Below are 10,560 nucleotides of genomic sequence, written 5' to 3' on the forward strand. Positions count from 1 at the left end.
CAAATCATTTAAACTTTTGATACTTATAGGTATTCAAAATCTATTTAAATTTCATTTTAAAACTCATATCTAAATTTATTTAAAATTTTAATATCTGCATCTTTCTTGAACCTATTTAATTAATACCTAAATTTGTTTTAAATGCAAATTAATTATTATAAAGGAGAAATATGAACAAAAAATAATTTTGGAATTCTAGTCATTTAAAAATTTTTAATATTTTTTTGGTAATTAATTTATTTGACATTTAATTAATACTTGCACTTATTTTAAATGGATTGGATATAATGGCAAATCCACCCGCTTCCGTCTCTAGTTACAACTATTAACTAACGACCTGAAGCGCCAAACAAGAACAGCAGCGTTACGGTAAGAAGAAACTGACGGAAGCAGAGAAAGCGGGTATTTCACAACACATCGTCTCTAAAGAAAACGCAATTGAAAACGACATGCTTTTCCTTCTCGTTACCTGAAAGCAACCGCTGCAGCTGCGTCCCTCTGCTCCCGTATCTGTTTAGTAGCAGCAAATATTCTATTCCATTCTAGAGAGAGAAACAAAAGCAAACAGTTTTTTATTTTATATAAACACAACCTTTTAGAGAGAGAAAAAGCAGCAGAAAGTATCAAAATACCAACGTAAGTTGAAAGCAATTTCATTTTATATATACAAATAGAGAGACGGACTTGCATTTCCTCTGTATATTTGCATATAATCACAGTTTCAGAATCCTAAATCGCTTGAATGCGATTTCTGTAAAAAAAAAAAAAAAGGTATAGAGTTGTTAATAACGCCATTGATGAATGCTGTTTCTTATTTAATTTCTTTTTGTTTTGTTTGTAAATTGTGATTGTGATTTCTGGATCTTGATTTTGTTATGCCAATTCATGTCTTATATTTTATCGATTTTTTATTTTTTATATGGATTTGAATTTTCTTTTGTCTGTAACAATTGTTGTTTTAATGGGGAATCTGTTAGATCAGAGAAATCTATTTAGACATTTTTGGCTTTATTACTGTTTTATAAATTTCTGAGGTTTTTTCTTTGTTTGATGCAGATTTAAACTGAATTATAGATATATTGGACGTTGAAGGAGAATGACAGGGGAGGCGATTTCGGTTCAGGAGAATGAGAGGGCTAAAGGTGTGGATCTGGAGACTTCTGAGGACGAGAAACGAAGAACCAAGGTTAGATCTCTGAAGAAAAAGGCAATGAGTGCATCAAACAGACTCACGCATAGTCTTAGGAAGCGCAGCAAGCGCGTGGCGGATTGTCGATATGCGGCGATATCGATCAATGATGTTCGGGACGCAAAGGAGGAAGCCGCTGTGAATGCGTTTCGCCAGACATTGATAGCAAAAGACCTCCTTCCTTCTCGCCATGACGATTATCATACCCTATTAAGGTAATGTAGTCTCTTATTTGATGAACTTTACTCAGCACTAAGTGTGAAATTCAATGCTTAACTTTTTGTAATTGATTGTATGTTAGACGAATGATTCTACTGGTGTTTGAATGTCAAAATTCTTCTGACTTCTCTAGTGACTAATTCAGAACTGGAGAACTGTAGTTTGCATTATTAAACGGACCTTGCTTATTTAATGGATTTTGGTATTGGTGCAGGACTTGGAAAACATTACAATAGTAATTGAATATAATTGAAATTGCTAACAATCAAGTAATGCTGGGGATTACTTTCTGGGCCTTTTTTTTTCAAGACAGAGCGGATATTTGGAAACAAGTTTGGGATTAACTTGTTGCTGTTGTTGTATTGTGGAGATCTGGAACATAGATTTGGGCCTATTACTGAGTGGAATATAATTAGCAACATGATGGGTTTCAATGCTGCCTGACTTTTAGCTTATGTAGTAACATAATTCCAAGAAAAAGCTCTTGCAGTTGTAGTGCTACCATTATTCTAGAGGTTATTTTTGTCTCAAGCAATTTAAGAACTGTGGGATGAAGTTCTGTTATAACTATCTCTTTGTACATTTTGCTCTTTAGAAAATATGTAATTTACTTGTTCACAGGGCTGAATTTCTGTTATTGCAGGTTTCTAAAGGCTCGAAAGTTTGACCTTGATAGAACTCTCTTAATGTGGTCAGAAATGCTCAACTGGAGGAAAGAGAATGGAGTAGATTCTATCATACAGGTAAAAGTATAATTGTAGCATTGCTTCTTCATTTTGAAAAGTGCAAATTGGTTGTAGAAATAGTTACATGACGAGACAATTATCTGATGCATGAAAGCAAGCCTTAACTCTGGCATTACACAAATAATGCTCCCTTTCTTGGTTGACTATTAAGTAGTTGCTACTGGAAGTTTTATACTACCCAGAAATTGTTTTTTGAGTTGGGCGGGACATGGAGTTGAAATAAAATCACTTGATTGTTGTCATAAAAAATATAAAGATCAATAAAAAATTAGTTTATTTGGCATTTGTTTTTACAAGATGAAATTAGTTTATTTGGCATTTGTTTTTACAAGATGAGGAATTGGTACTAGTGAAATTATAAGATACGAGGAATTGGTACTGGGGAAATTATAACCCAAAATTCACTCCTAAACAATCTCATTACTTTCAGTTAACTGGGAAATGACTAGATAGTGTGGAAAAGAATTGATATACTATAGAAGTGAAAAAAGTGCAAAAAGTAGATAGGTTGCACTAAATTTGGTTTTAATAAATATATTGCTCTCTGTTTAATCTAATCAGGTCCAATATTTGGTTTTAATTTCTTTTTTGTAGAGTTAAGATGGTTTTACCTTATAATTATTGATCCATCTTATTATATGACTTGGCGAATTTTTATGCTAAATTATTAGGTTATACTGCAGAGAATCATTAGTTGTAAACTTTGTATAAGTTGCCTTTTGCTCTCCAAATAAAATTTCCTGGCTCTTCCCTTGATAATATCCTACCATTTATATTTATTTACTAGTTGTTTATTTTCATTCTACAACTTTCTATCTCATAGTGTGACATGCTGTTGCTTGCTTAGGATTTTGTATATGATGAATATGAGGAAGTTCAACGATATTATCCTCATGCTTACCATGGTGTTGACAAAGAGGGTCGACCTGTTTACATTGAAAGACTTGGCAAAATTGAACCTAGCAAGCTAATGAGTGCCACCACAGTGGATCGGTTTCTAAAATATCATGTTCAGGGATTCGAGAAGACTTTTTCTGAGAAATTCCCTGCATGTTCTATTTCAGCCAAGAGGCACGTAGATTCTACAGTAACAATATTGGATGTGCATGGCCTGGTAACTGCAGAACCTCCTACTTTTATTTATTGCAATTCCACACTTGAAACGCATTTTTAATATGCTGATGTTACTTGATATTTCACTGGTTGTGCAGAATTGGGTGAGTTTCGGAAAAGTTGCACATGATCTAGTTATGCGCTTACAGAAAATCGATGGTGACAACTACCCTGAGGTGGTTTGATGTTGAAATGAAACTAAATTAAAGGTTGCCTGAGTTACTGGTCTATTCATTTGATGATCACTTCTGGTATTTGCTCTTTTTGTAACAGACATTACATCAGATGTTCATTGTTAATGCTGGCAGTGGATTCAAATTTCTATGGAACACAGCAAAAAGCTTTCTTGACCCAAGGACTACTGCTAAGATAAATGTATGGGCTCTTGTTATTTGTTTTCTTTTGCTACCCAAAATTATCTGAACTAATACTAACTCATTATTATTTGATTCCCTAGGTTTTAGGCAATAAATTTCAAAATAAGTTGTTGGAAATTATAGACTCAAGGTTAGAATTTATCTTTTTCCATTTTTTTTTCGAATATATTTGATATATAGCTGAAAGTTTTTCTAACCCGTGCTGCATATTGTTTTGGCATTTTCTTGCAAAACAGCCAATTGCCAGATTTTCTTGGTGGATCTTGTTCATGCCCAAATGAAGGTGGTTGTCTTAGATCTGACAAGGGACCTTGGAATGATCCAGAAATAATGAAAGTATGATCCTTGTGGGTTTCGAGCAAAATTTGAGCCTGTTCAGTGGGCAGCAGTGATCATTAAATATTGATGTTTGAAAATTGCACACTTCAATAATTGCTTGATTGTATCATATGTTGTTGAGATATCTGTAAACTCAAGTCACCTTGTTTTGCTTGCAGCTGGTACATGCTGGAGAAGCAATGTACTTAACAAAAATGAAGAGTTTTTCTGATGATGATGATTTTGAAATCAAGTTGTTCGCCTCTAAGGTGAGTTGTAGAACAATTATTCAATTCATCATAATTTATGAGCTTCATATATACGGTTATACAAGGCTTATTCACGCAGGTTTCCAGAAGCGAAATATCTTCTGCTGATTCAGGATTGGATATAAAGCCAAATACCTCAGGCTTCATTCAAGAAATGCCACTTTCTGAGGAAGTAAGATTCTACAGTTTGTTTTTTGGGTTTCTGGATTTTGTTTGAATGCTAGTTGTGATTGATTAATTTTTTTATTAATACCATTTATTTTTTATATGTTGAACTGGGTAGGTCACTAGTAAACTTGGCTAGTTTCATGTTTGAAATAGTATTGAATTTCATACATAGAATAGTCAATTTTATTTTGTTGCAATTAAATCTGAAATACACCTTTTCTAAATAAAATTTGTAATTGGTGGAGTTCAACTAAAATTTTGTCAATCTAATCTGCTTTCTTTCCTGTGCAATCATGAGATAAAGAGAGAGAGAGAGAGAGAGAGAGAGCCTCTTTTGGTTTTGAAGATGGAGCCTATCAATCTGTAAAATCCAATCCCTTTGCAATCCAAGCAGGAAAGCATAAGAATTTTGTGAAAGAAGTTCAAAAAAATCACCCTTCTCATTTTAATTCGAACAGTTATTAGAGTTGTTTGCTAGCAGAGACCATGACTAACAAAATCAAGAGATAGCATACATTGAATGGGAATTCAAGTTAACCTCTGTTTTAAACACCAATAATCTAGTCAGGGATGATGATCTGTGGTTATGTTCAACAATCATACTAATCAATGAAACAATGTTTTTGACATTTTCCTCCCTTGGGCAAAAGTTTTGTTTCTCTTATTCATCTTAGAATTGATATTAATTTGATCAGAGCAGATATTTGATACAAAGGATTCATATAGTCAGCCCCAACTAGTTTGGAACTAAGGCTTGGTTGTTGTTATTATTGTTGTCAAGTGAGTACTGGTGTTAAGGAAAGGTGAAAAGCAGTCATAGACAGTACTTTGTAAAACCTATTTGTGTAAATTCTTCGTTTTGAAGTAATTTGGCAATTTATATCAAAGGATTTTTTTGCTTCCTCTCAGACTTGTGCAATAATTGCAAATTTGGAGGAATGTTAAAATTAGAAACTAAAATTTTTACGTTTGTTGGAGAATGCATAAGTAGGCGAGGATGCCATTTATGTGTCTATTGCTATTCCATTTTTTATTCATTTGGATTGAGTGGGAATTATTCTGCTTTCAGTGTAAATTTGTCTGAAAATATGGTTTGACTTACAGTTAAATGATATGACCTACAAATTTGTAAATTTGTCTCAACTATATTCATTTTTCAGTTCTCTTCTGAGCTGTCATTTTATTGTATAACTGTTACACTTCTCTATGCTCCAAATTATTCTAGGGAAGAACGGCTGATCATGCTTCTGTCTGCAGTCTGGTTGAACACATCCCAGCAAGGATTGAAGATTCTAGTTTGACAAGTAGGTGATTTGGTGATTTTCTTCTTTTACCTTTTTCCTTTGATACTTTTTCTGTGTATTGTTGGTAGTCCAGCCAAATAACTAGTTTACCAGCTATAGTTTGGCATAGTCATGTGCAGGGAAAGCTGTGCCCTGTCATCCAGAGTTAGGTGGATATATAAGCCTTTAGCCTATTCTTTGCTTGATTGTGCGTGACGAAGCTTATCTAATATTTCTGGTGGTATTGCCATTTGAATTTTCTCTTTACTTAATATTTGGGAGTAGACAACAGCGAAGTTCATTTGTGCATTTTGACTTGTATCTAATTGTACATGGTGCTGTTTGTGAGAAAAAACTTTTAATGGTTTCAGCAGCTAGAATAGGGCCAGCAATAACCTAATAGTTAGATGGCACTGTACCTTAATCATTTTGGCAGCCTTAAAGGTGCTTAAAATTTAAAACTATGTGTCTGTCAAATGGCATGGAACAGCAAGGCGTCATTCAAAATTTTTTTTGCACATTTAGAAACTAATAGGAGAACCTGACTTGGTAGTATAAGGACTGTTGAGTGTACGTAATTTCAGGTAGTCTAAGTTCTAACAGTTGCTGATTATACTTGGATAGATTTGTTGAAGTTGATTTCCTATTATTGCATAGTCATCATAATTAAGGTGTAATGATTTCATTTATCCTCATTTTCTCCTCTCACTGTGAAAAAGCTAACCATTTGGTGTTATCTATGAGTATTCCTTCTGCAAGCATGCATTAGACATTCATGATCTGATATTTCTGACAGATAATTCTACCAATGACGTCAGCACAAGAATGGTGCAAAATAGATTCATTCCCCATGTAACAAGTTATGTAGTTTACTTCATGTTCAAATTGCTAGCATGGATATATCTTCTACTTCCAAGGATGGGGAGAGTGTTTACATCTAGACGCACAGAGAGACCATTACCAAGCCAACCCAACCTACCACTTGCAGATTCAACTTCTCAAGAGCAACACATTCCACGGGAAACGAAAGAGGAAATAGTTCATCCATGCTTTCAGAGGCTGCAAAATTTAGAAGCAATGGTAAATGAGCTGGTTAATAAACCGACCAAAATTCCTCCTGAGAAAGAGGATATGCTTCTTGAATCATTGAGTCGGATTAGATCTATAGAATACGATCTACAGAAGACAAAGAAAGTAAGACATCATTTATTTTTCCCCTAAACATGGACAATACAGAAGTGTATATCACTAAAAATATAATAGTTTTTGGCCTAAATTCTTTATTGTTGGTTGTTAAAACTAAGCTTTTATTTTGCAGGCACTGCTAGCAACAGCATCAAAACAGGTGGAATTGGCTGAGTCACTGGAAAATCTTAAAGAAAGTGCTTTAGCTGTAAGTTCCTAAAATTCATTAGATGTAGCTTTTCACTAACATAACCTAGATTTGGCCTTCTGCTCTAGTATATCAGTCTAATTGCTCCATACATCTAACTGCCATCAGTCTGTTGTAAGCTGGGGATACATAATCCAGAAGATGAATAAAATGAAGTGTTGGAATTACAAATGTTTGTAGTTGCAGGGTGGAATTTATCTGTTGGGTCTTCCGCAGCTGAGTATAGGAAAATTTGGGAAACATAAGGATTTGCTATAGCAATATAAGCCTTCACATAATTGTACAAATCTTATGTGCATTCACTTCATAATTTTGGCTCAAAAATCCCCAAAGATGAAACAAGAATGAAAATCGTATGCTACAAAATGCTGCTGTTAGATTTTTTTTTCACTGGCCACTGGTCTAAGGCGAGAGGGCAGTTTCATTAAAACCACAATCTCCACATTTTGCTTAGTTTAACAGTGGCAAGATTTAACGCTTGTGAGTTTTGCCTGTAAAAGATTATTTTATCTTCCCATTTTTGTAATACCGAACTTATTTTATACCAGAATGGTTGTTTACCATGTTACACAAAAGTCCTTGCTGACTGTTCCAAGACTTTGCCAATTTCAGGGAGTAAACTCTTGTTGGCCAAGATACTGCAAACCTTTTCCCCCAGAAAGATGAGATGCAATTTTTTTTAAAGCAAGTTTGCCAATGTTTCCGTCGCACATGCCTTGTCATTCTCAAGTATTCAGATATTGCCAGATACAAATTAGCTTTAGCAGATTCAAATGGATGAGCACTATAGGTATCTCTTTCAGTTGATGTGGCTATTCATTCTATCATTTGCACTTGCAGAATCTCATTTTCCTTTTTAAATTTACCTCAGGTTCTTAGCTTATAGAGGAAAAGAATGTCTCGCTCTTCCCCTGGCCATGGATTTCAAGCTATTTCAGATAAGCAACAGAACACGACACTCGTGTACCATATTCATATTTCTCTGTACATAGCGTGACAATATTTTTTCCCCCCTTTTCAGACAGACAAAAATATAACCACATTGATACTTGAAAACCCGAAGCTCATTTTGGAAAGAGCTTTATACCTTTTTTTTTTTTTTTTTTTTTTTTTTTTTTTTTTATTTTATGAATTGGGGCAATTTTAATTCACAGGTCATTGTTTCAACTTTCAGCCATAGATATCCACAATAATGTATCTCTTTTATTCTGCTAAAGGACTCGGCTTGAATTTTCACTTTTTAAAGCATTATTGTGTAGTATCTTTTGCTAAGTAAAATGTTTATCATTCAAGCCATGAATCCCGCGCATTTTACGCTTACTGTCGTTTTGTACTTGTCTTGAACCAGATGCTTGTGTAATTTTATTTGCTTACAGCTATTCCAGCCAGTTGGGATGTTACGGTAATAATCTAAACGTCCAATCAGTTTAACTTAAAAGAAAATGAAATCTTATTGAACAAACTAAATTAGAAAATAACTTTTCACCAAATCTGTTTAGCTGATTGGTTAGGTTTGCAACATACTGATTACTCACTGTCAACATTTTAATTTTTCATAATTTTATATGATTAGTAAATTTTAGGTATAGATTTTCAATTATCACAACTTTTTATTTGTTTACATGACTCAAAACTAATTAATAAGAAATTAGAGATAATTTTTTCAAAGAAAAGAAAAGGTAAAACATTTTGAAATTTTTTATTCTCGTACTGTTCCAGGCCGGTTCGAAATCATGAGCCCACGATTCCGGTTCTCCGACTACGGTAATATCACAAAACGATATGTGAAAATGCTACCCAAATAAGTTTGGGTTCTAAACAGGCCTACAATAATACAAGGCCCAAAAATAAAACATTATATGAAGGCTGGGTTCAAAACATTTTTTGGGTTTGGGTCCAGTTAACCAACCCCTCATGCGCCCAAGCTTAGCTGGCACGTTTTCCACCTAATACCAGCCACCACCACCTCCTCCTCCGCCGCCGCCACCACTTGCACCACCCAATACCCAACAACAAAACCACACTTTCCAAACCCTAACCCTAACCCCCCACATTCGCACAATGGCCACGCCATCACCGTCTCCCTCTCCACCACCGCCGCCAGAATCACCATCATCAAAACCTAAAGGCAAGAAACCCCACCCTGTGCCCTGGACCCACCAAGAAACGGTCCATCTAATCCAAGCCTACCAAGAAAAATGGTACTCCTTAAAACGAGGACAACTTAAAGCCAACCAGTGGCAAGAGGTGGCTACAACCGTCGCAGCACGGTGTGGCTATGACTACAATGGTCACCCAACCAAAACCGTCATCCAATGCCGCCACAAGATGGAGAAGCTCCGGAAACGGTACCGCGAGGAACGACGGCGTGTGTCTGTTACCGGCGTATGCTCCTGGCAATATTTTGACCTCATGGACTCCTTGGACCGAGGTCCAGTGCCTATCCAAGCACGGCCTTTGTCTTTAATACCACCCAATGATACTGAAGAAGAAGAAGAAGAAGATAGTGAGGAGGAAGGAGAAGAAGAAGAGGAAGAAGAAAATTATGGGTATAGAAGTAAATCAAGGAGTATTAATTATATACTGAGAAAACCAACTATTGTTAATCGTTTTGCAGGAAGTGATTCTGGGTTTATAAGGGCAGCGGTGGCTGCGACAAAGAGAAAGAGAGAGGAAATGGCAGCAGCTGTGCAGGTAGTAGAGGAGGAGGAAGTGGAGGAAGATGCGGCGGGATTGAGTTTGGCAGGAGAAATAAGAGCTTTTACAGAAAGAATGGTAGGAATGGAGAGGAAGAAGATGGAGATTATGAAGGAGACTGAGAAATTGAGAATGGAAATGGAGAATAAGAAAATGGAAATGATTTTAGATTCTCAGAGGAAAATTGTTGGTACGGTCTTTGCAGCTTTTGGGCTGAGAGAGGACTAAGAATTTTTAAGGTTCAGTACTCTTCTAATTTTTAGCTGCAGTATTAGGATTATGAATATTATTCCTCTTGATAGTCAAATTTGAATTACTACTGCCAACAACAAGTTTTTGATGATGATGATGATTTTATTCTATCAGATGACGGAATGAAATAGCTGTAGTTATTTGATATAATTTCATCTGAATTGTCTTTGCTATTCTTGATTAAAAATGTAGTGAATTGATTTCAGTGACTTGAACAGCAGCTAACAATAACATGACCAAAAATTGAAACTATAGTTGCTGAAGGTTATGTGTTTATGTGTTGGAAATTGCATCTTCATTTTCTTTATCCCTATTGTATTTGTTAGATAAGAGTGGAAAATTATTTGCTACTTTTTCCGAAACATTTTTGTTATCTTTCTCTTACTACGAGTTTGCAGATTTCTTTAAGAAGAGTTGTCTGTCTAAATACTGCTTATAATTGGATTGGTTTTGAACCATATTCTTCTAGTTCAAGATCCTGCCCTGCCATCCATCACGAGTCATAAATTAGTGCTTCTTGAATCTGAGTATGAAGG

General features: G+C 35.2%; 2 protein-coding genes across 3 annotated transcripts; both read left to right on the forward strand.

Moving 5' to 3' along the window:
• Positions 1-357: 357 nt before the first annotated feature.
• On the forward strand, positions 358-8,320 carry LOC105644389 (Sec14p-like phosphatidylinositol transfer family protein). 2 transcript variants are annotated; one of them, XM_012229710.4, is made up of 15 exons: positions 358-636; positions 1,057-1,404; positions 2,052-2,151; positions 3,002-3,268; positions 3,366-3,443; positions 3,541-3,642; positions 3,725-3,774; positions 3,881-3,980; positions 4,142-4,231; positions 4,311-4,403; positions 5,625-5,703; positions 6,479-6,876; positions 7,001-7,075; positions 7,688-7,865; positions 7,947-8,320. In XM_012229710.4, exons 2-14 carry the CDS (start codon positions 1,097-1,099, stop codon positions 7,739-7,741), a joined length of 1,794 nt encoding a protein of 597 aa, XP_012085100.1. In that variant the 5' UTR covers positions 358-636; positions 1,057-1,096; the 3' UTR covers positions 7,742-7,865; positions 7,947-8,320. The 2 variants fall into 2 exon arrangements, with proteins under 2 accessions (XP_012085100.1, XP_089575494.1); XM_089719368.1 differs by having other exon boundaries at positions 632-771.
• A 654-nt stretch (positions 8,321-8,974) lies between these two features.
• Positions 8,975-10,388, forward strand: LOC105644388 (Homeodomain-like superfamily protein). Its single transcript, XM_012229709.4, has one exon. It carries the CDS (start codon positions 9,137-9,139, stop codon positions 9,998-10,000), a length of 864 nt encoding a protein of 287 aa, XP_012085099.1. The 5' UTR covers positions 8,975-9,136; the 3' UTR covers positions 10,001-10,388.
• Positions 10,389-10,560: the final 172 nt, after the last annotated feature.

This window comes from Jatropha curcas, chromosome 3, assembly GCF_041381405.1.
Source record: "Jatropha curcas cultivar XTBG-Jc1 chromosome 3, XTBG_Jcur_1.0, whole genome shotgun sequence".
Lineage (NCBI taxonomy): Eukaryota > Viridiplantae > Streptophyta > Magnoliopsida > Malpighiales > Euphorbiaceae > Jatropha > Jatropha curcas.